At 31.8% G+C, this 19,986-nt stretch overlaps 3 protein-coding genes across 4 annotated transcripts; 2 read left to right on the top strand and 1 right to left on the bottom strand.

Annotated features, from left to right (window-relative positions):
* The first annotated feature begins 255 nt into the window (after positions 1 to 255).
* Positions 256 to 1,519, top strand: Cby (beta catenin antagonist chibby). Its single transcript, XM_088273569.1, has 2 exons — positions 256 to 527; positions 1,166 to 1,519. The coding sequence occupies exons 1-2, from the start codon at positions 344 to 346 to the stop codon at positions 1,375 to 1,377; spliced, it is 396 nt and encodes a 131-aa protein (XP_088129695.1). The 5' UTR covers positions 256 to 343; the 3' UTR covers positions 1,378 to 1,519.
* A 283-nt stretch (positions 1,520 to 1,802) lies between these two features.
* Top3alpha (topoisomerase 3-alpha) lies at positions 1,803 to 14,229 on the bottom strand. The gene is made up of 15 exons (XM_088273565.1): positions 13,869 to 14,229; positions 13,579 to 13,788; positions 12,099 to 12,351; positions 11,149 to 11,319; positions 10,891 to 11,066; positions 10,243 to 10,525; positions 9,376 to 9,587; positions 8,558 to 8,669; positions 7,831 to 8,060; positions 6,799 to 6,937; positions 5,344 to 5,504; positions 4,187 to 4,835; positions 3,592 to 3,889; positions 2,894 to 3,036; positions 1,803 to 2,243 (listed from the first exon to the last, which is right to left on the bottom strand). Exons 1-15 carry the CDS (start codon positions 14,058 to 14,060, stop codon positions 2,083 to 2,085), a joined length of 3,390 nt encoding a protein of 1,129 aa, XP_088129691.1. The 5' UTR covers positions 14,061 to 14,229; the 3' UTR covers positions 1,803 to 2,082.
* A 289-nt stretch (positions 14,230 to 14,518) lies between these two features.
* Fie (Fire exit) lies at positions 14,519 to 18,208 on the top strand. 2 transcript variants are annotated; one of them, XM_088273568.1, is made up of 4 exons: positions 14,519 to 14,768; positions 15,670 to 15,880; positions 15,980 to 16,195; positions 16,268 to 18,208. In XM_088273568.1, exons 1-4 carry the CDS (start codon positions 14,619 to 14,621, stop codon positions 16,465 to 16,467), a joined length of 777 nt encoding a protein of 258 aa, XP_088129694.1. In that variant the 5' UTR covers positions 14,519 to 14,618; the 3' UTR covers positions 16,468 to 18,208. The 2 variants fall into 2 exon arrangements, with proteins under 2 accessions (XP_088129694.1, XP_088129693.1); XM_088273567.1 differs by having other exon boundaries at positions 14,703 to 14,768; positions 15,657 to 15,880; positions 16,268 to 16,605.
* Positions 18,209 to 19,986: the final 1,778 nt, after the last annotated feature.

Below are 19,986 nucleotides of genomic sequence, written 5' to 3'. Positions count from 1 at the left end.
GCCCTGTAGCGGGTAAATATTAAGTTAAAAATATGCCTCTTTTGCTGGGATATGGTACATTTTCTGGGCATTCCAAAAACATGCACAACTGAAAATTTACCATTTTTTATTTATGACGTTCTTGAAAGGAGTGAGCGATATGCATATTTTTTTTTTAATTTATGAGGGATATAAAAATGTAAATCAAAACATTATAATTGTATACTAACGGCAACGTATTGTTTGTATCCTAGAATTATACAATGGAAAATCATTTTTATTTTGGTTTTCGTTGCCATGGATACGTATAATAAACAAACATGGCTTCTGTAAGATTATCAACAGTGTTTGTTTTAATGCTAAAATGCCGTTCTTTTCTAATAAATTTTCCCCAAAAAAAATTCCTACTAGAAAGTCAGATACGTCAATAGTGAGTCGGGAGCTGGGTTCCGAATTTGCATCTCGGGAACTTGGTCTAGAAATACCCCAAATTAAATTTAAATTGGGGGAACATGAAATGATATTTGAGGATGATCAATGGATCCCAGGTAAATTAATCTAACCTATATACCGCATGATTAAATGTAGTGATAGTAACAAATAATATTATCATCCTCATAATCTCAAATAAAAATATATATTGTTTAATGGAATTATATTAACAGGTACTTAATAGAAACTGCTACTTTCGTAGTGTGGTAGTGATAAATTTTACTACGATACAGAGGTTCCCAGGTTTGAATTGTGTATATCTCATTTGCACCTAAAGCTTTTTTTATTTAAGCTTCTAGGCTTTGTAAAAGTTTACTAAAGAGAAACTGCGTTAAACAACATATCAATTACTTCACAATATTTGTGATGGTTTGCTTTTTTCATGGTCAGTCTCCACCAGTCTCTATCCATTTAGCGCGCTGTTGTATTACTTTATAAAGTAAGCATTTAGACTCCCTAGCCGCGCTTAAAACTACATTGTCCTACATGTTCCAACCAATGAATCCACAACATGCGCCTGTATTACCATATTTCAAACACCTCCAGCCGCTTCTGTTCTGCCTGCCCGATAGTCAATGACAAAACTTGGTAAAGATAACAAGGCAAAGGAGAAGAGAATATGAATTTCTATTAATGCTTATGATTATGGAGGCATTAAAAAATCTATTGTATTTATGTATGTATCTATTTTTAGAGGCTGGTATTGGTGCTTCAACTCACAAAGAAAATACAAGGCTTAAGAAGTCGTTGAAAAGTTTAGAAGAAGAAAATAATTTATTGAAGTTGAAATTTGAGATACTTCTGGACATGCTAACTCAGACAACAGCTGAATCACAAATTCAAATTAAGGAAATTGAGCAGTTGAAACATGTAAATGAGAAATCTTCAAGCAGAAAGAAGAGCTAATAATAAAAAAGAAGACAATGTATTTATTTACGTAACTGCTTACATTTTGTAAATTCCACATTGAAGACAGTATGCAAGCGACAGGGAGTTGATGATTCCAGATCATAAGAATGATTATCTACAGAAGTATTATAATATTTTATTAACTACGAGTTTACACAATATTAACAAAGCATTTATTCATATAGTCAAGACACAACATGAACATAAAGCATTATGAATTAGAATTTGTCTTAACACATCAGGCTGAGGCCTTCAGTACCCTCCTATGTAGAGCAAGACACGGGCAAAACAGCAATTGTTTAAAACTATAAAGAAACTAAAGCTGGTATTGACCAAATATACTCGAAAATGAGTTGCAGCAGGAAAAAAGAAGATGGCCCTTAAATAAAAACCATTTCTTACAAAGGAAAATAAACAAAACATTGGAATGGAAAAATATTTATTTATTTATAGATTTACATTTATAAATAAATCACAGTTAGAGGTGTGAGAATACAAAAGATTACTTACATAAGATTAGTGACGATAATTTTTTTTTAACACTCAATGCAGTTATTATGATTGGCTACCATGACATTTCATGGTAAGCGATTTTTACTTGAACATGGAAGACAGAATATCATATAAATAGATTTATGTGATTGTAATTGCCACTGGTAACAAGCAAGATGCCACTGAGTGTAACTGATGACTTTTCCCACATTATGCATTCAGCCGGGGACATCTATTTCGAGTGTGTCCTTCCTCCCTGCAACTACTACACCTCTTTCTCCCTCTCTCTCCGGAACCTCGTGAAGACCCTCCACGGGAAGATGATCCACGACTTCCTCGACTACCCCGCCCTCGTCCTCGACTTGGTATGTCTGTAATAAGTAAAATCATTTTGGATAATGTATAGTGTGAGATGTAATGATGTGTATATTTTTCGAAAAATACTTCTTATTTATTGTAACTGCAGACAGTTGGTAGAATTCCATATTGAATTGTTGGGTAATATATCCAAAATAAAACAAGGTTTTTGCTGGATTGAATTCTACATTTATTTATGTATATCTTAATACGTGACTTCTTTACATATAAAAACTAAGTTTGAGAACAAACTCAGTTTTGTTCATAAAAACTCTTTTTTTCAGATTTCAAAATAACAAAATAGGTACACTAATAGGAGGGTAGAATTTAAAGTTTTACAGTATTGATAGTCCGCAGGTCATCCGTCAACACCCTTGAATTGTACCCATTCAAGGTCACTATTCGGTGTATACAATGTATAACATAATAGAAAAAGAACTGATTCTGAAATAAAATTGATTAAGCAATCACTTTTTGTACCAATTAGTTATAAAACTTTGTGCAATAAATTTCTAAAATCAGAGACAAAAATGGCAAATGGTTGTTGATTTCTCAAATTACATATAAAGTTGACCGTTCTGTAGATGAGTTTACCTTTATATGTGACCATATATATGTTAGGAATATGTTCTCACATGAAGTAAATTAGATGGTTCCATCTTACCCGTTGGAGCAGTTCCCCATGAAGTAGAAGGATCTGGATTGGCATCATCTCCCCACTGGAAATATTTGCAACGGGTGGCCGGAGGCTTGGGGCAGCTGAAAAACTTGCGCCCTTTATTGTTTCCTTCCTTATGTACTGTGAGACTGGAAAAAAACAATAAAATATATAAATATAGTTTCTCCACGTTCTCACTTGCTTCAAATCAGTATTTTTCACATTTTTTAAATATACATATATTTTTAAACTTTTATAGGCAATGTATAAATAGCAATGAATTGTACATTGTAATTCATTGCTATTTTATACATATGTGGGCGCAATTGCCATATGTCAGTTTTATTAATATAATGTTATAAGATTCAGTACAAATTACTTCTTGAAAAAATTGGTTGGTAAAAGTGGCATATAATAAAAAAAGGTCAACACCACCAATTCCATTTCTAATATAGTTGAAGGCAATGTTATACCTTTTTTACTTATTTTAATGGCTGGCTTGTGTAGCTATTGCGTAGTAGACCCCGAGTTAGAATCCCAAGGGTGTCTAAATAAATGTCTTTTTTCTAACATAAATGTTTTCACTAATATGTATTTCACCTTACCTATGTGTAATTTGTGAATAGATTAACACTGCATCAATCCAACGATCTAAGCACCATAGGGTGGGGATAGAATTAGGGTTATAGAAGAAAAAGTGTAACCTTTTAGCGGGTAAATTGCATTCACATTGTGGGGAATCATCATCCCCAGATGGATTCCATGAGTTGTCTCCCCAGGATGTGTTGTTGCTCCCGCCCCAGGAATTGGTGGTGGAGGTACCCCATCCATTGTTGCTGCTGGATGGATTATTATTTCCGCCTCTGGCGCTGTCCGAGGAAGTGTGATTCCCTCTGGAATTTCTGGAAGGGCCGGAGGGAGCTCCGGGATCTTCCGGAGCGCTATCAGCCCAGAGAAAGAAATTGCAACCTGCACTGTTCTTACATTTGTAAAACTTCCGTCCTGTAAAATAAAATATGAAGTGGTTTTAAAAACATTACATATGTATATTTGAATAAGGGGATTTTGAGCTGGGTTTCTCTATATCGAAAACGTAATAAACAAGGTTTAAAGCTGTCTCTAAATAACTTAAAGAGATTATGGTATCAGGAGCCTTACATGGCACTTACCCTTACTAGAATAGGCAGGTATCAAAGTTCTCTAATTGCAGGTAAGAGAAAGAGTTTTTTTTAAAACTCTTATTTAAAACCTCACCAGACTGATGAAAATGGGCGCTGATCAGCAAATATAAAAAATTACCTAAATTAGGTGATGCCTTCTTGACTGTTAATAAAATGGCTGGCTGGCCACAGTTGCAAACGATTTGATTGTCTTCATCATTAGGCTGAGACGATCCCCAACCAGGAGCGTTCCCTCCGCCCCTTGGAGGGTTATTATTTCCCCTGCCTCTGCCCCTCCCATTCGAACCCCCTCGACCATCAAACTGGTTCCTGCTGGTGTAACCACTGTCGTTTGTACCACTAAACCAAGACGAAGAGCTATCTGGATTTCTGGTGGTATTTGAATCATTTGTGTTGGACCAGCTGGAATTATTTTGAGTTTCGTTAGGTCTGTTCATATCACCATCGCTATACCAATTATTACTTCTGCCTGGATTATCATTGTCATTTCTACTCGGATTTGTTCTGTTAATGTTTCTTGCACCCGTATTTGAATTGTCGCTAGTTTGGGTGAATACCCTCGATGTTGAACTTGGAAAGCCACTATCTGACGAAGTATTTGATACACCGAGGGTGGCGCTTGGCCTGACAGTACTGAGGGAGATATTCAGTAGTTGCAAAAGGTTTGGGTCGCAACCACCGATACAGCAAGTATGAGGGCTGGGGTATAAGTGATCGAGAGATCTTCCTTTCCAATTGATTTCTATCTGGTGAAATGTAGGGCCACACTAAAAGTAAAAAAATACACATACTATTATTGCTCTCATAAAAATGTACTTAACCAAAATTTACCATACAGAGTACTGACACAATATTAACAGGGAACTCAAATTAAATATTCATTACTTAGTCATTTTGAACTAGTGCTTTGGGTGGTTTTCATTTTTAATATGATTGGACGTTTGTAAAGTACAAGGAATTAGGCCTTTGGATTTTTTTAGGAAAAATGTGTAAATGAATTGAAGTGGAAGTATTTTTCATTAATTATCAGACAAAAATAACAATAACAATTATTATCTATGAAAAAAAAATTGTTTTACTTTGGCATTTTCTTAGTTCAATTTTTTTTTACAATATATAAACCGTTTTTTAAGCAAAAAAAAATTAAGTTTAAAATTTGGAAATTTTTATTTTGTGTTTCCTGAAATACCATTTTCACATGCATATGAGAAATGATGTGTCAGTCTTGCAATATAACAGTGAAATACTTATGAACATATGTTAGATATGTCTCACCTCTTGGCATGTAGAGTCCAAAGCACAAACTTTGTTGACTATTGGAGGGAACCAAATGCTTCCCCTGCATTGAGGATACCCCATGCAGCTGATGAACTGACCTTGTCCGTCTTTCTTTGTGCGAAGAGTCATGTCCGATTTGCATTTTGGACATTTCATCACTACAAAATATAAATCAGGTATATTTAATACAAACAAGGTAACTATCCACCGCGACTAGGATTGGGAGGGTCTGAAGCCTTGCAGGTAGCCTGCTTGCACAGTGCAGGTGAAAGCTGTACGCCTCTAGTCAATACTATAGTATGTTAATACATTCAATTTTCCAGTTTTGTAAGGAATTTAAAAGGTCCAAATCCAAACATTAATAGACATTTATGAAATAAATTTTAAATCAGATTTTTTGAGTCTACTAAGTTGTATTTTATTAAAAAACACATAAAAATTAACAAACATTCCTAAAGTTAATGCTTTCAATATTCAAAACATAACAAACATTAGTTTAAAAATGCCATAACTAGGTGAAACAATTGTCACAATATGAATTTTTATGTGTTTTTTTTAATAAAATACAAATTAGTAGACTCAAAAAATATGTGTTTGATTTTAAAATTATTACATAAATTAAAATGGAGTTTTACAAATTAAACGCCAAATCAATAAATTAATAGACATATTACCAAATACTTTGTCTACACTTCTGAAATCAATTGTGATGATGAGAATAAGTAAAATTATATTTTTAAGTACAGGAATAATTATAAAAATATTAAATAAATATATATTTTTTTAAAACACCAGTAAAAGTCCATCATTTACAAAATGTTATCACGAAATGACAATGCCGTGCAGACAAAGATATTTGTGATGAGTAGTTGGACCTCTGTTTACAGGTATCACACAATTCGCTCACTCCTTTCAAGAACGTCATAAATCAAAAATCGTCAATTTTCAGTTGTGCATGTTTTCAGAATGCCCAGAAAATGTACTATATCCCAGCAAAAGAGGCATATTTTTAACTTAATATTTACCCGCTACAGGGTAGAAAATGTTGTTTTTGCATTTTGAAGAAAATGTATTGTTTAATTATTTTTATAAATAAATGAAATATTTTTCAAATGTAGAAAAAACCTTCAGGTTTTACCTAAAAAGATTTGTTGCACAGTAAAAACTTCAATAAGTGGCTTGATATTTATTTTTAAAACATTGTGTTATATTTTTAAACTTTAAAATCGTTCTCCTGAAAAATCAAGTATTTTGATTTATGACGTTCTTGAAAGGAGTGAGCGAATTGCGTTCTAGACAAATGCTCACATCATAGGTGCCCACATATAATACTAACCAACACTCATATATTCAATAGTAATAAAAATATTGATATTTCTTGTTAGTTAAAGCAATTTTTTTGCAATCAAAAGTTGTAATATTCCTACTAAAATCAAATAATAAAAATCTTACCAGTTTTATTAAAGGCAGGAGTGAGAATATCATTTTGTTGTGGAACCACTGGTGCTTGGTTAAATCTCTCACCGAGTGCCTGATCAATTTTATTTGCTTCTTCCGATACGGTAATAAAAACTTCTCTATATCTGGCTATCTAAAAAAAAATTGATTTTAATCTCTGAAGATACACAAAAATTTACCATACTGGCCTAGAATTGAAACACAATGCAGTCTTGGAATATAATGCAACTGTTTTTATTTTAGGCCAACATTTGAAATAACAAATATGTTTTTTCATATATGTATCTGTTTAATAAAACGGAATGAAACAGAGTTAAAATAATAGTTTTATTTTAACATTAAAATAAACATTTTAGTCTAAAATATCTCATTTATCCAGTTCTTGATTGCTCGAAGAGGAATCGACATCCATTTCAGTACATAATCTTGCACCCCTTTAATATAATATAACCATATCCGCTCCCTAGGTGGAGCATATGGAGTCCATAAACTGTCTCCAGGCTTTTCTGTCGGCTGCCAGCTCCCTTGCATCCTCCCAAGTCAGATCCGCGTCCCGAAGTTCTGACGAGAACTGCCGACGAATTGTCAGCAGTGGTCGTCCTGGGCGGCGCGAACCTGATGCCTTGTAAAAGAGGCAAGCTTGATTAAGGCTCTCAGGAGGCATGCGGAGTACATGGTTAAGCCAACTGAATCGCCTTTTCTTGACGACAGTTGTGACCAAGATTTGCTGCGTCCTACGCCTTATCTCTTCATTCCTCACAAAGTCAAACCACCGCACGCCTAAGATTCTCCGCAAACACCTATTCTCAAAGCTTAGTACACGGCTGCTCTGGGCCCTTGTAAGGTGCCATGTTTCACAGCCGTATAAGAGAACAGGAGCAATGCAGGCATTGTATAAAAACCCCTTTAATGTTGTTTGAAATATGGACAAAAGAATTTTAAAGTGAAGCACTTAAAGGATTTTGATGCTTTGGAAATACTTGTGTATATAAATTGTTGAGGGAGATACTATCAGCAGATTGATACCTGTTGTGCTAGTACATCTTGAGGTCTCTTTCTTCCTTCACATACATCCTTAAGATCTGCCTCCAGGGCAGCTCTGAGATGAGGTTTGGAGAAACTCAGTCCCATGGCATCGTATCCTTCCACCAGTCCCATTCCGAGCAAGCCGGGAACAAAGTGAATATTATCAGCGAGGGCCACGTATGAACGATTCTTAATTGTTTCTATATGATCTGCATGTGTTGCGTCAGTTCCTAGACATAAAGATTGTACAGTTTATATTATTATTAATTGATCGTGTAGATTTAATGCTATATGTCCAGCGTAATAATTAACTTCTTAAAGAAATACATTTTGATTGGTAATTTTCCTACTTTTAATTTAATTTTCTTAATTATGTTCTAACATTTATTTTGAATTTTAATTTTAATTTTACATACATATATGTATTCTTTAATTTTCTTAATACTTCAGTTTACCTGTTTTTCTACAGATTTTACTATTCAATTTTTTTTTAACAGTAGTTGATGGTTTTCCACTTTTTTTATTATTTTAAAATGATTACAATTAGCTTAGAACAATATTTTTAATCGTTTTATGTATATTGTATAGCCATACTATGCCTGTGAGATATTTTTGTTTATGTTAAATAAAATTCTCTGCAAGAACTCAATAAGAAAGAACCATTGAACTGCTAAATATATGTTCTACTGATGAAAAAAATCAATACAGGTAAGGTATAAATTCACACCGATTCCATGTTTATCCATGAGAGCTATTAGATCTGCCTCCGTGAGTAGATTTGGAGCTGAGGTCTGTCCGTCAATAACTTCCATTTGAGAAGGTAGAAATGATTGTCCTTCCTGTAAAAATGGTATAAACGATTGTTTATCTATAAAATAGAAAAAATAAGCACTGAAAAAATCAGTTATTGAAATTTCTACCAACACTACCATGTTTTTAACAATTACTACTATGTTTTTTAATAGTTTTATAACATTAATGTGGAATTGTTTAATTGGCTTTTTTTTTAGACGTAACTATTTTTGTTAATGTAATGTAATGGTTATAATTGTTTTATTAAAATTAAACACTTGAATATACCACTTTATCGAGTTTTATTTTTATTTACGACTAGTTTCGAAAACGACAGATGTTTTCATCTTCTGGTACAAATTATAACTAACAAACAAAAATATATAGGTGTATATATAGGTTAATAAATATAGGGAGGGGGGTTAAGGAATTAGATTTTTGTAAAAGGAAATATTGATAATAATGGTGACGTATTTTGAAACAACATATTATTAATTATTGTTTTATCTAAATTAAAATTTTTGTGTATTTCTAAATTTTCTAAATTATTCATGACTTGACCTTTATTTGTAAACAGAGTGTAATAATTTAAGTGTATGAGAGTCAAATGAGTGGTTAGTTTAATGTAACTATGGTTTTTTATATAATTTTTGTACAATTCCCGAACAAATAAAAATAAATAAAAATACCTAGTATATCATTATAATACATAAGTATATTGACTATCCAATAATCTATTTTTTATGTTTTTACCTCATAAATGTGAATTTCCTTCCCTGACCATTTATCATAAGGGTAAACATCTAGATAGTTCCTAGCCAATATCATGAGACCACTAGCTGTAAACTTCTCTCCAGCAATATCGATATCCACTATGGTCTCATGTCCCTGAGCATCCTTGCTACAGCAGGCCAGAAATGAGCGGACTATCAACTCATACACCTTTTTGTCATTCCCCGAGAGATCTGGAAAACAAATCATATCAAAATAAAAGCTAATAATGTAAAAGAGATTAAATAATAATAATAATTAAATAATGTAATTGAAATCCAGGATTTATGACGGTCGTCAGCCCCGTAAATGCATATTCTTCTTCATCTTTGATGAGATGTCAAAAAATAATGTAAAAAAGAGATGAAATATTATATAGTCACATATATGTAATGGATTCACAGATTGAATTTCGTTCCATGCTCAATTGAATATATTTCACTTAAAGATTGCAAAGTAAACGTAATAACAAACTTACTAACAAAATCAGTATTTTAGAATATAAAAAAGAAAATGTATATGCATTAAATAACTAGACATTGATTACAAATTGAAACAATTATGTATTTATTTTAGCACCTGGTCAAATTAAAAAGTAATGCAAAATAACAGTGCATTAATTTATAATATTTTTTTTATAAGGTTAAGAACAGATTTATAGAATGAATTAAATTTATTACCAGAGGTTCTATTGTATTTCAATGCTGCTCAGATTTTTATCCATGATTTATATTTTTATAGTCATTCTATGTAGATCTATATTTTCAAGCTACTACTAACATTATGCATAATATAGTAGCAGCCTGAAAATATAGATACACGCAGATTGTTATTTAAAATGTCTCTTACTCGTAACATGTTTGGTGGGATGAATTGGGGGATGGGCTTGATCACTCTTGTTACCCTGTCTCGGGTTAGGTCCTCCCGAGTCCAGAATTCCTTGAGCAAAGCTCCCCCAGTCTTGGTCCTGGGTCTGATGTTGCACCAGCGTAGTGAGATTCAATTCCTTGGGGTATATGTTTGTTTCCGTCCTCGGGTAACTGATCACACCCTGGGTGTACAACTTTTCAGCTATTTTCATAACTTCCTTGGCGTTTATTCGGAGCTTACGAGAACTGATTTTTTCCAATTCCTAAGGAGGTAAAACAGTTCTTATCGGATTCAATCAATAAAAACACTAATAATAAACTATTTATTGATTTGGCGTTTAATTTGTAGAACTTCATTTTAATTTATGTTTTAATTTTAAATCAAACACAGATTTTTTGAGTCTACTAAGTTGTATTTTATTAACAAAAACACATAAAAAATTATATTGCGACAATTGTTTCGCCTTGTTAGGGCACTATCAAACGAATGTCTTTGAAAGTGTTTCTTTACTAAAGAGAAACAGCAAGCATGTCGCAAAATATGTAAGAATCATAAATCACATTTTGATTTATGTAAATAATAATCGTAATCCTTATTCTTAACAGGTTTCTGAGTTTATTTACTTACCACAGTATCTAGAGGCAGGGGACGCCATTTAGACTTTGGTTTACTTTTTATAGTCTGCACTGTGGCCGTGGGATTCTCAGAGCACATATCATGTAAGATCAAACACGCCTGTTCATCAAATAATCTTGTCCTCTTCCAGTTAAAATCCACAGTCAGATTATTTAGTGTGTGGGAAACTATTCAACACATATAAATAATTAATTTGTCCATAAAAGTAAAGGGAATATGCATCGCAATAAATTTCATTGGTTTATTTACCTTTTATTTTCCAAAACTTTTCTGCAACAAAGTTTTCTACGGCCCGATATCGCTCCACGACAAAGCCAAGTGTGGGAAACTGACATGACCCATAGCTTACGAGACTAGTAGCCAATTTCTCAGGAAAGACTTTTTGTAGTCTTAATGTTTGAAATCTGGTAAAAGCAGCACCTAAGACCAAAACAGCCAAACATTAATAAAAATTATTTAATATTATTTTTTGACATCTCATCAAAGATGAAGAAGAATATGGAAGTCTGGGCATTTACGGGGCTGACGACCGTCATAGGCTGGTTTAAGTGATCACTTTACACACGTGTAACATTCACCAATTCTACCCATTATTGACAACCACACTACTCAAATTCTTGGAAGTTCTATATATATGAACCAATTTAGAAACCTTGTTCTTGAATCACTAGAACTTCGCTAGAGACATCTATTGGTGAGATGTAAAGAAGCTTTTTTATAAAGCAGAAACTCTTATATTAGTATGTATTTTGTGAACAAGTATTTGGACACACTCAAAATGTTGTAAAATTATTTAATATTTTACAATAAAATAGTAATTGATTTTTTTGTATTCATGTTTCTTGACGAAACTTCATTAGAATGAAAGTACTTGGTAGAATAATTTAAGTATTGCATTATGCATCCGGCTCTTGGTTAAGGTATTTGACTACCATGCATTGTGTCCCGAGATCGATTCACAGCATACCCAAAATAAATATTATTTATTTCCTCAAATATTATATGTCACCTTACACTGACGTGTTACTAAAGTTACACTGTGTGTGTGTGCTTCGTGCCTGTTCGTAAAACTGACCACGGGTCTACAATCTTATCTTATTTAGTATATTGGTTTTGGTAATAACGTGTAGAAACATTTACTAAAAACTGACAATGCATGACCTCATTAGAATATTCCAGAATTACTGATGGTTTCTTACCTATCCTCAAATCAAGTTCCTGCCTCACATCCACTGCGTCACTTATATTCTTGTTAGGAGCACCGATAGTGCTCAGAGCTCGGCGGACAGATGTTGCCGTAATTTCAGAAAACTTGGCCCTATAAACCTTTAAATTTGGCTTCACCTCCGTGCAAACTTGGATGATTTCAAAGCCAATATTTTCACCTTCTCTGTCACAATCCGTCCATATTATCAGCCCCTGACACCCACGTATCTCTCTCTCGAGTGTTTTCTGGAAAAATATTATATTTCTTTACACATTAATTTTAGTAATCTTGGTGTTAGGGTTATAAAAGTATTTCACCTGCTAAAATTTGACTTCCTAACAAAATTTTGTGTAGAATTTCAAGAATTGTAAGTCAATTGTTTTACTATTCCCCTAAAATTTGAAAGATATAAAGGATTTAACTTTAGACATTTAAATTGTCACCAAAATATTTAGTCGAACCTAAAGGTAGGGACTGATTGGAGCATTTAGTTGTAACGTAACATTCGCGGCGAGCATCCGAACATCGGATGGAGTACTCGGAACGAGCTCGGCTCGCTGTACTGACTATACGAATGCTCACACTGTAACGTGTTACGTTACGAAGAAATGACTCAAGTCAGTTCCCACCATAATGTCATTACAAGAGACTTACGATCTATGAGCTCCACCCTCTACTTCTGCCGTGCATTTTGATAAGTATATTCTAGAAATGTTTAATTGGAGTTGCCAACATACTAAAACGCTGTTTTTCAATAAGCGATTTTGGAAATGAAAATATTGATATTTAGAATTGTTCAAATTCATTTTATGCGTTGAGCATGTTAAATACAATACATAAATCAGATCTCATTTATAAAGAAACTTGATTTATTTTATTTTCAAAAATAAAAAATGCATCTTTTACCCTACTATCACAATATCAAAATGGCTTACTCCACTTTTCTTTCTATTGAACTTTTTAATTGTGTCAAAACAAGATATGAATTTTGATAGGCACAGTTGGATAGATATGCCTTCTAACTAACTAACTAACCATCACGCCGCTTCACCGCAGGGGTAGGCAGAGAGAATAGAACGCCACACCACTCTGTCTTTGAAAACATTCTTCGCCTCTTCCACGTTCATGCATCTCCTCATACATACCCGCCGATTGTTACGACTCCTAACCTGACCACTTTCAAGTATTCGGCATACCTGATCGTGCCATGTTTTTCTCGGTCTTCCTCTGCCTTCAAAGTGGCATAATTGATTATTGTTTTTCATATCTTCTTTCTTCATTCTCTCTTCCATAAGAAAAACCAGCCGATATCCATATGTTTAGTCGATTTTTTTTAATAAGAAAAATACTTCATAGTGAAAAATTACAATTGTATATATAAAACGACTTGCTACCAATATTAAATAAACTAAGAAAATAAAAACTAAGTATGTGAATAAAATAAGCACTGCAAATAAAACATTTAAACATACCTTAATCTTTACATAATCTTCAGGACACAGCTTCACTACTGGAGCCTCAAAGAGAGATAGAGGATTGCAAGATTGCCATCCTTTGTAGCTTCCAACAAATTCATAACCCAAAAGGTGACCTGATACAGATGTCATAACCATTGTGCATTTTTGGTTGAGGACAGTGGCTTCGAATTCGTATATTTTGTTGTAGGGAGAATACCCTTCCCTCTGTTAAAGAAGGCCGAAAAACCTTATTAGTGTCTTAATACATATTCAATAAAATATTAGTTATTTTTTTAGTAACTTACTCTGCGGGAAGTTCCATTAGATAAATGACCGGCAATAGTTTTAGCGGCGTCATTTTTTTCAGCAACATTTAAATATTTCATTCCCATTGAAGAACTGTCATTCGAACATTGCAGTCTACGTTCACGAAATAAAATTGTTTTGACAGATAGTCGCTTAAATACGTTCTGTAAATGCGACACACTTTTCAGCATAACTTGATTTCAATTATAAAAACGCTTATTCTAATGGAGATGTAACTATGTACAATCATGATATTTATTCATAATAGTAATTTTTGTAGCCTTTTCTATTTTGAACAAAGACTATTAACTATTTATGATTTTGAGGTTAACTGAACATATGTAGGTACAAACATTATATACAGCAGAGAAGTTACTTGTCAAATATGTTTTCCCGCTAAATTTGTTAGTGTTCTCAGTGTAAAAAATAATAATAATATTGTTACCTATTGGTTATTAGGTCCCTAAAGGATTATTTTTTTTAAAAGTGGGTTTGATTTTCTGTTACAAACAGTTATATGTAAATTAATTAATTTTTAGCTAAATATAATATTTTTTTGGTATTTTATCATTGTGATCAAAAGTTATTTATGGTCCAGAAAAATCAATAACTTTTGGCATGCTCTGTTCGCCCCTTCTATTGACACTGCGCACTAAAATAACTGGGTTGTGGGTAGCTAAAGCAAAATTTGTTTGTACACAGCGGTGCACTTAAAATTCTGTTGTGTAATAGCGGATAATTTTACTAAAATGTCCGAGACACAGGTTACTAAAGTACCTGACACACGGATTGCTACAAAGCCAAAAGAGAAACAGAAAGTACTGAAAATTCATCTTTCATCGTTTTTATATGTTTTCAACCTTCGCCAAGGCGCAATACTGATTGCAGTCCAACATATTGTAAGTTTTCAGGCATATATTTTTTTTCTTCACAATATTTGTGCGATCTTTTTTACATTATTTTTCTACGGAAAATCAAAATAAAGTTGTTTTTTTACAAGTTTTTATGCATATTATACAAAACAACAATGAAAATCGGCACAATAGAGATTTCAATACCAACTTTTTTTCGGTTCACGAAAGACAATTTTTTTTATTAACTAGAGGTGCGTAAATATTTTTAAAGTAATAAAATAACAAATAAATACAATTGTTTTTATCCTTAAAAGTATTTATCATGAGGAAATATTATTCTCTTAATTTTTTTTTTATAAACATATGGAATGTTCCTTAGGAAAGGCTTTGTTTGTCTGCTGTAAAACAATTTATTATATTTACGCAGAAAAGATTTTTTTGAATCAAAAACGTATTGAGGTGAGTGAGATCATCTGGCATACTATCAAATTATTTTTTTACCTTTTGGAAAAAAATAGGTATTCAGTTTTGGGTCTTAGTCAGTTAAAAATGATATGACGGACGTAAGATATTCAAAATTGGTGGACCAATACAAATGATTCATATAAATAGTTTACTTTGTTAATATTACACACACACACATGTGTATATATTTATATATATATATATATATATATATATATATATATATATATATATATATATATATATATATATATATACATATATATATATATGTGTGTGTGTGTAATATTAAACAGAGTTAACTATTTAGTGCGACACTAACCATGGGACCACAACCCGACAAATAATCATTCAATAAATAACGAAGACGCAATGTGAATGAGTAAACTGGAAGCCACTCAACTTTTTAAGAAGCTTGAGAGTGTTCCATAAAAATGAAATGTTATATTTTTCCATTTGATCTATAAGGATGTATGTTTAGGCTCTATCAGCATGTGCTCTCATACTTTTGCTGGTGGGAATTGCTCATGCCCAAGAGATGATGGACATACTAAATGCAGATATGGAGGATAATGCTGAGCGTGAGGGAACCATTCTGATCGATGAAGATGACATAATGCTTTTCCGTGAGGGTCCAGTTGAGGCCACTAATAATCAGCAAAAGTTCAAGGTGGCTCAAAACTTGGCTATGAGTAAGTGCATTTTTTTATAATACAAGTTATAAATTTTATGAATCATTGGGATAAAATATGATATTGTATATAATTACGCACAAATTATTTTTATTTTAGTGATGGTGGTTTTTCTGTATGCTAGTCTGATCAGCACAGCCATATACTTGATGTTCTGTATGGCTTTATTCTATGGGGCGGCTAAAAATAAGAAGGAATATATAGTTCCCTGGACGTTCCTTGCTGCTTTTGCAGTTCTTATTCTTATTGGAGCCTTGATACTCGGAGACAAAAGTGCAACCCTGACCCAGCTATGTGGAGGACACGCTCTGTACCGTAAGTTGTTATAATATATTTTTATTGATTTAATTTTCTTGAGGCGAAATTAATTGTTGAATTCGTGTTTAGGATTTGGCAGTACTCTTCTTGTGTTGGGTCACCTTTACTGCATCATAGCAGTGGCAAGTTTCATTTACGAGCTTAATACCATACGCAAGAAACTTCACAAGAATGCTAAAATCAGATTGATCCCGAAAGAAAAATATAATGGCAAAGGAAATCTGAAAATCATTCTGAATCCTGCCGTTGCCGAGGCCCACTTGGTTTAAACTTGCGACATTTTGAAATCCAAATGTAATTCAAGGTATTAACATATACGAACAAGGGTATTAAAGTTTATAGCTTTTGAAACGTCATTGGTGTAAAGACTGGACCTACTCTCGCTAGGTTCAATGAAATGATAATTTAAAAAAAAAGCTGTCAAAATATATTAAAGGATTCTTGAAAATTCCTGAAAATAATGGCCATGGACTGCTACCACTACATGGAAAATATAATACTCTGTATTTCAAATTAATGATATTGAATTTTATGAACCGAACTTATTTTTGTAATGTTACCTTTTTGTATTATTAGTAAAATGTGTGATGTGATAAAACAACCCGTGAATCTCAATGTAATCTTATTTTATTGGTTGTTATAAATATAAATACATATTTATATTATGTGATGAGAAATGTATCCTTCCAACAAAACATGCACAGTACATACTTGGGTGTGAAATTATTGTGATTATTTTTATGAAGTAGTTAAATAATTATTGGGCAATTATGTTCCTGTTATAAAAATGTTTATGTGTGAATTTTTGTCTAGTTTTCGAGGCAGAGAAAAAAACTATTGAGAGGCACTTTTGGGAAGAAATATATTCGAATTTTGAATGATACGGAAAATTCACCTTTTTCTTATCAAATAACTTTTTCTAACCTGAAGTCAAAATGGGTCAACATAATTTAACCCTTTTCCTAAAAATATATTTACCAAATTTGGATATGTAATTTTCTCTAGCAATCGATTTTTCAAACTAACTCTTATATTTTAAAATAATACTTGCAACATTGTCAAAAGTATTGCAGACACTATTTTGATAAAATTTAAATGTAAAAGAGGTACATTGTTTTCTCGATAAAGAGCTCGATACAAAATTACAGTTATTCTGAAAGGTAAAGGGTCAACTGATATTGTATTTTCAAACTTCACTGCATATAATATTTTAAATTAATTGTATTCAACTCTGCCTAAATAATGTGAATTACTTTTTTAAATAGTACATTACAAATAATTTAAGCCACATGAAATAATAACATTGTTTGGTTTTGGATTACAGCATATATTTAAGTGGCACTTTTATTATTCATACTATTATTTTTAAATCTATCAGTAAATGAAACCAGTGAAGACCAATAATGTATTTGAAATAGTTTTAAAGACTGTCAATATTTGTATAGTCTTTCTTTTAAATTATGACCTGATTTAGCTATTTATGACCTACATAAGTAAGGTTGCCATAAATCTTCTTTTCTAGGATATATGTCCTGATTTTAAAGTCTAAAATACATATCCAGGTGACTATTTACGATGGATCAGCTTTTATACCAATTTTGCCATGCAAATGTGCTACTTAAAATCATTTCCATAACAAAATCCAAAGTAAATGTGGTACAAAACATGTTATTAAATAAATACGCACACATATATGACATTCCATCAATGTTCCCAGTGCATACTATTATTTGCATCAGATATATTAGAGTATGTTTAAAAAAATATCTTTACTATTTTTTCTTCATTATTTAAATAACTCACATTACTCTGGCATGGTTGAATTTGTTAAAATAATAATAATAAAATATACCTATATCATTTGAATTGTATAAATTTTATTAAATGTATCACTACTAAAAAAAATATATACCTAGATATAAATATATAAGACAAAAAAACATGTGGAATCATGCAAAAAAAAACAAACAAAAAAATACCACTGTAGAAATAAAGCAAATTGAAAAATGACTTCTTGTTTTATTTTAATTATTTTAATGATTGAATGAATCAAAATCTTGTAAATTACATTATCTCTTACTTGGATATCGAATTCTTCCTGACAGACCATAATGAGTAAGGAAAAGTACTATGAAATATATTGAATTGCGATATATATATTTTTTGTTAAAAAAAATATGGTTTGTTCTAGTCTGGATTACATAAGTAAAAAAAAATATGGTTTTCACACTTATATTTAAAAATTTTGATATTTTATAACTCTTACCTCCGATTGACACTTACAGCCAAATTTCAAGGTGAAAATTTAAAAAGGATTTGCTCGTAACCAAAATCAAAATACTTTTTCTATATTGCTAGAATTGTCAGTTAAGGATATTTTTCGAAATTTGTATATGCTGTAATTTAAAATACGAGTAAGTATATGGAAAATAAAAGTCATGCTACGTAGAGATAATATTAATTTTATTACCATGTTTTAAACAGAGCAGATAAATGTTGAATGATTTACATATTATAAAAAATCTAAAGAATGTAAACTATGTATATCTAATAAATACCAGTAGGCACTCCATTTTTGTTTTGTTACAAAAAAACTCATAGTATTTTACAAGTGTGAATAAACAAGATGTTACTCAAATAACACAAATTTTCAAAATTATTAATTGTCAAAAATCAAATATTTTAAATAAACAAACTAATAATTTTGGACATCTAAAAATAAACCCCAGGAAAAACATATTGCTAAAAATAAAGTTTTAGTAAAAATAACCCATTAAACAAATAAATTTGGAAAACCTTGCATTTCACGCCATAATAACACTTTTTTAAATTGAAAGACCACCTTATTCTCCTTACTAAAAAGGGTATAAAAATAAAACAAATTCATATACATATTCAATTTAGTTAGATAAATTTATATAAAGTTATGTATTTATAACAGGTATACTGATACATATATAATAGTTTACTAATGTGACATACAGAACTTATATTTTGGTAAGCAAAATTATTTTAAGCGTACTGTAAGCGAAATGTATAAATGTCGAATTTCAAGGACCGCCATCATATAAAATAAAAATTTATTTCAATATGCTGTTTGAAGATACAGATAACTCTTGAAGAAAGTGCAGAGCCATTATGGAGATCATCAAAGAATATTAACAGGATTGAAAAAAATTAATTTAACCGAAAGCTTGCATGTTCACATGCTTGTGGCGCTGGCCGTACAAAATGTCCCTGTTAAAACTTATTACTTTTATTAGCCGAGAATCATTATCTGCCTTTTAAATATTGCGTAACTACTGATCAGTAGTTACGCAGTGATATATATATTTTAATTATATTTAAACATACACCAATATCAATACTCATGATATTGTCATATCAAAATACAGTCAAACTCGGTTATAACGAGGATGAAGGGACCGACTGAATTTGCTCGTTATAACCGTTCCTCGTTATATCCAAGAATAGGTTTTTTTATTTAAAAACATACTTATCACACGAAGCATGTTATCTGGAATGGTAACATAACACAATATGTCGCAATTGAAACAAAATTCATACAATTAACCCATTACACACATGTCATATTTTTCTGTCAATCCAGTTTTCCTATAAAAATTGGAAAATCCTGTGCTGCTTGAGTACAAAACCATTGTAATAGTTTCAACAAAATTCGTACGATCACAGTTTCTTTTTTTTCGAGTCCGTTGTGTTCTTTTTGAATGCAGATAAAAATACAATATTGACACTGAGAATGATGAAAACTTTTTATACACTTCGCT

Source organism: Brachycentrus maculatus, unplaced genomic scaffold (assembly GCF_059751285.1).
Source record: "Brachycentrus maculatus isolate JH-2025_06_01 unplaced genomic scaffold, ASM5975128v1 h1tg000589l, whole genome shotgun sequence".
Classification (NCBI taxonomy): Eukaryota; Metazoa; Arthropoda; class Insecta; order Trichoptera; family Brachycentridae; genus Brachycentrus; species Brachycentrus maculatus.
Note: the sequence above shows the minus strand (reverse complement) of the source record. Positions and strands in the feature narration are given on the sequence as shown.

What these genes read in the sequence shown, in the direction of transcription:
- Cby (XM_088273569.1), top strand. Translation starts at nt 344, where the DNA reads ATGCCGTTCTTTTCTAATAAATTTTCCCCAAAAAAAATTCCTACTAGA. An exon ending in GGATGATCAATGGATCCCAG is followed by an intron (nt 528 to 1,165) that starts GTAAATTAATCT and finishes ATCTATTTTTAG; the next exon opens with AGGCTGGTATTGGTGCTTCA.
- Top3alpha (XM_088273565.1), bottom strand. Translation starts at nt 14,060, where the DNA reads ATGCTGAAAAGTGTGTCGCATTTACAGAACGTATTTAAGCGACTATCT. An exon ending in AAGATTATGTAAAGATTAAG is followed by an intron (nt 12,352 to 13,578) that starts GTATGTTTAAAT and finishes ATATTTTTCCAG; the next exon opens with AAAACACTCGAGAGAGAGAT. An exon ending in GAAGGCATCACCTAATTTAG is followed by an intron (nt 3,890 to 4,186) that starts GTAATTTTTTAT and finishes TTTATTTTACAG; the next exon opens with GACGGAAGTTTTACAAATGT.
- Fie (XM_088273568.1), top strand. Translation starts at nt 14,619, where the DNA reads ATGTCCGAGACACAGGTTACTAAAGTACCTGACACACGGATTGCTACA. An exon ending in TGATTGCAGTCCAACATATT is followed by an intron (nt 14,769 to 15,669) that starts GTAAGTTTTCAG and finishes ATGTATGTTTAG; the next exon opens with GCTCTATCAGCATGTGCTCT. An exon ending in TGGAGGACACGCTCTGTACC is followed by an intron (nt 16,196 to 16,267) that starts GTAAGTTGTTAT and finishes ATTCGTGTTTAG; the next exon opens with GATTTGGCAGTACTCTTCTT.